Source organism: Chroicocephalus ridibundus, chromosome 3, assembly GCF_963924245.1.
Source record: "Chroicocephalus ridibundus chromosome 3, bChrRid1.1, whole genome shotgun sequence".
Taxonomy (NCBI): domain Eukaryota; kingdom Metazoa; phylum Chordata; class Aves; order Charadriiformes; family Laridae; genus Chroicocephalus; species Chroicocephalus ridibundus.
Genome location: NC_086286.1, coordinates 70408843 through 70414842, shown reverse-complemented (window position 1 = coordinate 70414842; position 6000 = coordinate 70408843). Strand labels below are relative to the sequence as shown.

Genomic DNA, 6000 nt, shown 5'->3' with positions numbered 1-6000 from the left:
GACATAAACAGGGAATTGCACGCCAGAGTTTTGGGCTGGAACGGGCTCCTTCCACACATTTCAGCAATATAAATCTTCTCCTTTTATCGCGGAACGGCAGTAACTGTTTATGGGTTTGGTTTGTTATTGTTGTTGGGTGTTTTGTTCCCCCCGTAACACTGCTGGTTTGGGGGGGTAACCTGGCTCTCCGGCGTCCTCTCGCCTTGCCTCTTTTCAGATCCCATCTCCAGTCAAGGCGTAGCTTTTGTTTTCTTCCCCAGTCTCTGCCTCTGCCCCTCTTCCACAGCAAATAAGCGACCTCTCCTCCCCGCCGCTGGTCACTCATGCATACCCTGCCCTTCTGCTTGGCCCTCGGCTGGCACACACTCCATAGGTCGGTTTTGCCGAGGCTCTTGGGCGACCCGTGCAGTCCCCGGGACCATCTCCCAACACATCTGCCCCACGCATCCCCGCTGTAGCAGGGACACATGGAAGGGAAGGGGCTGGAGAGGCAGCGAGCGGAGTTTCTCAGCCTTGCTTTGTCAGGGCAAGGAGAGGGAGTGCACTCCCCGTTTGTTTAATGTTTTCCTTATGTTTCTCGCGGAGCGTTTATTTTTTGACATGCTTTCTCTGCCCACTGGTGCTAACGCTGCTCAAGTGAACTGGCTGGCTGGCTGCAGGTTGGCTCACACACGTGTCCCGTCCTTTCTCCCCAGCCTTGTTTATTTATGCCACTCGCCTGCCTTGCTCAGAAATTTCCACACGCGCACTAGCACACGAGAAGTCTCAATCTCCCAACAAAACAAAACACTGAGGCGAACGCGCTTTCTTCATGTCAGCGTAGCCCCTCGGCTTGTCTGCGGAATGACTTTTATTTTATGCCTCTCTGGCAATCCCACCCCATCCGGCTCAAGTATCCTGGATTAGAAAGACTTTCCCCAGAGTCCTTTTCAAAGGGAGCCTCCCACAGACCTTTAAATCCCCCACATTTTATGGTACAGATATTTAACAGCTCTGAGAGGGGCAGCGGGGGGAGAGCCTGAGGAAAACAGTTACAAATAGAGTGGCTGCTCCTCACACCGCTGAGGTTCCTGATGTGATCAGCGCCGTTTTATCCGTCTTTCTCTCCCATCCCAGCGATAGCCACCGAGATAAGAAGTGAAGCAAGAAAGGGTTCAGTGAAGTCGCCGGTTTTGCCCTGAACCAGCCTCACCTCCCCCTTTCTGGCCCTCCCCTTCCCCCCAAAAATAAGAAACCCTTGCCGGAGAAAGGAAACGCGATACCCTTCTGTCAAACGGGCGGCCGTGCCTCGCCGGGGTGCAGCTGAGCTGCGCCTTTGCTGCCGGGGCTCTGGTGAGGGTCCCGGCGGCGGCGGGGAGGCGGCTGCGGGCACCCCCGGGTCCCGGCGGCGGCTCGGCTGGGCCCCGACCCGCGGCTCTCCTCCCGGCTGCCAGCCGGCCCTGGGGACGGCCCCCGGCCCCGACGGGACACGCGGCTTTCCTCTGCCCCGTCCCGCCGCAGAAGCCACCCGGGAAAATCCCTGTCCCACGGGGAAAAGGCAACAAGGGAGAAAACCCCGAGGAGAAGGAGATGCTGTAGACTCCCCCACCCCCCTCCCGTCTCCCCATCTCCACTTTGAGCAGGGATGTGGGGGGGCAGATTCAGGCAAAAGGGGGTGCTGTGCTGAGTCCCCCTCGGCGGGGAAGGGGCCGAGCACACCGCCCCGGGCCACCGGCAAGTGGGGGTGCTCCTTCTTACGGAGGGAGCCGGGGCGCGGGGGGCAGCGGCAGCTCCGCGGGGACCCCGGGAAGGCCGGCGGCGGAGGGGAGGCGAGGGGAGACCTCCGGGCGGGGGCTCCCAGCGAGGTTACGGAGCCCCACCGCCCTCCCCGGCCCCGGCCCCGGCCCCGGCCCCGGCCCCGGCCCGCCCCGCCCCGCCGCGGGGGGCAGCGCAGCCGCGGGGCCGGCGCGGAGCGGCGCCCCCCGCCCGGCCCCGCCGCTGGAGGATGCTCGGGCGCTGATGCCCCGAGGGGGCTCGTCCGGGCTCGGGGAGCCTCCCCCCGCCGTGCCGGGGCGCCGGGGCTCGCCTCCTCCCGCCCCGCCCCGCCCCGGGGCCTCTCCCCCGGGGCCCCGCTCCGGAGCAGCTCCCGCATGAAGCCCGGGGGCTCCTGTTCGGCGGGCGGGAGAGCCGGGGGGTGGGGGGGGGGGGGCCCGGCCCACCTGCGCCCGGCGGCTGGCGGTGCCCGCGGCGCAGAGCGCGGCTGAGCCGGAGCAGCGGCGGCAGCGGGGCTGGGTCCTCCTCCTGCCCCCCCGCCGCTCCCGCCCTCGCACACTCCTCTCCCACCGCCATCCATCCTTCGGCACCTCGCCCGCCCGGCGCACACACGGGCGCGCACAGCCGCACGCACCCCCGGCACCCCCACAACATGCTGCCGGCCACCGGCCCGGCATGGACCCCGGCGGCGGCTGCTCGGCTCCCCTCCGCTGCTAACTCCCCTCTGAGGTTTGCGGCAGGTAGCGGGGTGGACGGTTGGAAAGTGCAATAAGAAAAGCGGAAAAAAAAAAAAAAGAAGAAGAAAAAAAAAAAAAAAGAGGAAAAAAAAAGGCAGAAGCCATCAACCCAGCCAAGCCCAGCTTTGGATCTCAGTGCAGGTATTTCTGCTGCTGTGTTCATCCCTTGCCGCCTACCACCCCGGTATATTTTATTTTTTTTTAAAGGAAAGAAAAAAAGAACGAAAAGGAGAAGTCGAACTTTCAAAGGGTTACTATGCAATTGCGACTGATTTCTTGGTTTTTTATCACTTTGAACTTTATGGAATACATTGGCAGCCACCACGCCTCCAGGGTACGGCGACAGGGAAGAAGTAAGTGCGAAGAGATTTATACTTTGATAACTTCTGCTTCCTCTCGTTGTGCTGTTCACCTGTCCTGGGGGTTCTTGTGCCCCCGGTGCCTTTGCGAGTGCGCTAGGAAGCAAGTTCCGCGCCCGCGGCGCGGCCGAGCGGATCTGCAGGCAGTTTCATTGAGTTGAAGGGTTGAAGGCGGTTTTTAATCTCTTTCTGCTTTTCTCTCTCACCTCACCGGGACGAGCAGAGCCGGCTCCGGGAAGACCTGCCTCTGCTCCTTTATGTTTTAATGTCTGGTAAAGGGGAACGTCCTTTCTCAGCTCTAGCCATTTCCTAAAGGCAAAGCACGATGACCCGACAGGTAACTTTTTGCCGTGATGCCCTGAGCGCCTTTCTTCACCCCGGTCACCATTTAGCGACCTGGGGGAGGACGGTGAGAGAAGCCCCCACCCCAAGAACCAGCAGCACAGATTACCGCTATGGGTTAAGCCTGGCGCCCGGAGATGCGGAGTGGGGGGCTGGCGTGTCGCGGCGCTGCCCGGTCCGCTGACTTCCAGCTTTCACTCGCCACCAGTCACCTCGGTGGCACCGTCTGGGAAGCCGCTGGGTCATCCATCGGTACCTTTCCGGGGCTGTGGACCCTGTTATTTTATGGTTTTTTTTTTTTAAATCTCATGGGATGAAGGGAGTTGGTCCCTTCTGATTTAGCCAGCCCCTGACCTGGGTCCGGGGCGGTGGCTGGAGGGAGCCGGGAGGCCCGGGGCATCCTCGCAGGCCGGGGAGCGAGGGTCGGTACCCGGGGGTGCTGGCACCAGCTCCCTGGGCGCTGCCGCCCGGAGGAGGCGATGTAGGAGACCAGAGGCGAGGAGACCCCCCCCCCGGCATCGAGGCAGGGAGGAAAAGGAGGCAGAAGAGATCGCCCCCTCGGGAAGTCGCTGTCCAGGTGGCGGGGCGCTGCGACGGGCGGCCGGGCTCCGGCGTGGGGCTCCGGCGTGGCCGGGCAGCACCGGGCAGCTCCGAGGACCCGGGTCGGTGGTGACCCCCCCGGCAGGGCTGCCGGGCTGAGCCCCTCCGGGGCGCCGCAAGGAGCCGCCGAGGGCGGCGGGATGCGGCAGCGGGGGGCACCGGGACATGCCGCCGGTCCCGCTTCGCCACTCCGCCGGCACCGGACCCGTCGCCGTTTCTGGGGAGGCATTTTCTGCGCACCTACCGCGGAGGGGCTGCTCATGCCTGTCCTCTTTCCCTGACAGCTGCAGATACCGAGGAAATACCGTAAAACACGTCAGCCCGCATTTAATCAGCCAGAAGTAACGGAGTTACTTCCTCAGGGAGGGGACGGAGGGGTTACTATTATTTTAATTTATTTTTTTTTGCTCAGAGCTCGCTTCTTTCCCCTGCTTGGCATGGCTAGTCCTTGAAAGCCTCCTTTGTATGGTTTGCCTCCTGCACATAAGGTTTGATTCACCTAAAGTGCCCCTAAAGCGGAGCCGAGGAGAGAGACCGGGGCTCCAGCCTTCCCATCCCCACGGCCGCGGAGCGAGGGAGCACTAAGGGCTAAGTAAAACATGTCAGGGCATCCGATTTATTATCCTTGGCAAGGGAGGGCTCCGCAGCCTCCATCACTTCCCACCCACTCCTTTAACCCCTGGCAGCCGCGGGCCCACAAGCTGCGGCTCACACCCCCGCCCCCCAATCCTTCCCCCGTGGGGGCTCCCCGACGGCCGCAGTGGAGGGGTTCAGCCCCGTGTCGGGGACACGGGAGGGGTAGAGGGGGCAGGACACCCATCCCCAGTGGGGCGAGGGTCGGGGAGCGGGTCCCCCTCCTCCGCCCGTCCTTGCTCCGGCACCTGGTGCGCTCCACGCCGGGCCAGAGCCGGGACGGCGGCGACCTCTGCTGTCCTCTGCCGCGGCGGGCAGCCCACGGCGGCAGGTGCTCGCCACGGCTCGCCACGGCGGCTGCCCCCCTCCCGAGGGAGGGAAAGCGGGTCTCCCTCCTGCCCCCGGGCCGGTCTCGGTGCTGGGTGGGCGCAGGGCAGCGGCGGTTTCCCAGCATGGGGGCCGCTGCCTGCGCGTCTGGCGTGGTCCTCACACCAGCACCGTCCCACCTCGGGCTGGCTTCGTCAGGCAACCCCGTGCAGCGGCCTGGTTTTTGGGAAACGGGAGGTGGATGCGTTGGCTGCAAATGGTGAGCTGGTTGGTACAACGTGGAGAAGGTACCGAGTACTTGCTCAAAGTTTTCTGGTTAAAAGTTAAGTTAAATTCACAGCGGAGCAAGTAGCTGAAAAATCACAGCTTGAAAGAGTCGGAGTGGAAATCTGGCTTGTTATTTTGGCAGCGAAGACAAATAACTGTCAGAACACCTCACCTGGACACCGTGTACATCGTCCACTGGCTGAGGTCTTCAAATCAGGCCGGTTGTACAACATGCTTTGGTATAACTAGTGCTATTTGGTTTGAAGCAAAAAATAGAGCATGAGTGTTTAGGAAAGTTATTATGAAAGAGGTTACAGTCACCACTTGCACCAATCATTTTGGCTTTAAAAATCTGTGAACCGCTATTAGTGAATACTGTAACTTGAAAAAAATGATAGTGTGCAGATAAAGACGACACCTGTCAGATTCATCTATGACATGGAAGACTTTCTCTGGATTTCTGTTTCTTTTGCCCAGATAGTCTACTTTAAGTGTAAGTCCTACACTCATTGCTAGGGAAGTGTTTTCAAATTTCCATTTAACCTAAGCATTTTTAAATTCACTACAAACCACTTGCCATCAAGCAGTCAGTGAGCCCGTATTACTTCATTTGGTTTAATGTCCAAGCCCCGCATTCTATGTGGTATATTGTGGACTCCCACATTTTTAGATAAAGGAATAATGAATCCTGGACTGACTAATTGAGAATATGCTGGGCCAGACCCTTAGCTGGTATAAATAGAAGTTTCTTTGTTAACTTACCCCATCATAAGGACCTGGTCCTGAAGCATTACTTATTTCGTATCTACTGTCAAAGTAATCTTTACTAGGAGAAAAGTCTGGTTTGCAGTCCTTTCACTCCTCAAACTCCTACTGAAGTTGCTAGTTTGAACATCCTGAATTTCTGTCCTGTGATCCGTAGTAAATGCGTAGTTGGCTGTACAGGGGCAAAACTCCTCTGGAGTCCACTACGGAGTGCAGAG

At 59.9% G+C, this 6000-nt stretch overlaps 1 protein-coding gene across 1 annotated transcript in view; it reads left to right on the top strand.

The window, feature by feature from the left end:
* The first annotated feature begins 2051 nt into the window (after positions 1-2051).
* RSPO3 (R-spondin 3) overlaps positions 2052-6000 on the top strand; it is a 61033-nt gene continuing 57084 nt past the window's right edge. The window contains exon 1 of the mRNA XM_063331074.1: positions 2052-2842. Within this exon, the coding sequence (XP_063187144.1) occupies positions 2746-2842 (97 nt within the window). The 5' untranslated portion in view covers positions 2052-2745. The remainder of the gene's footprint in view (positions 2843-6000) is intronic.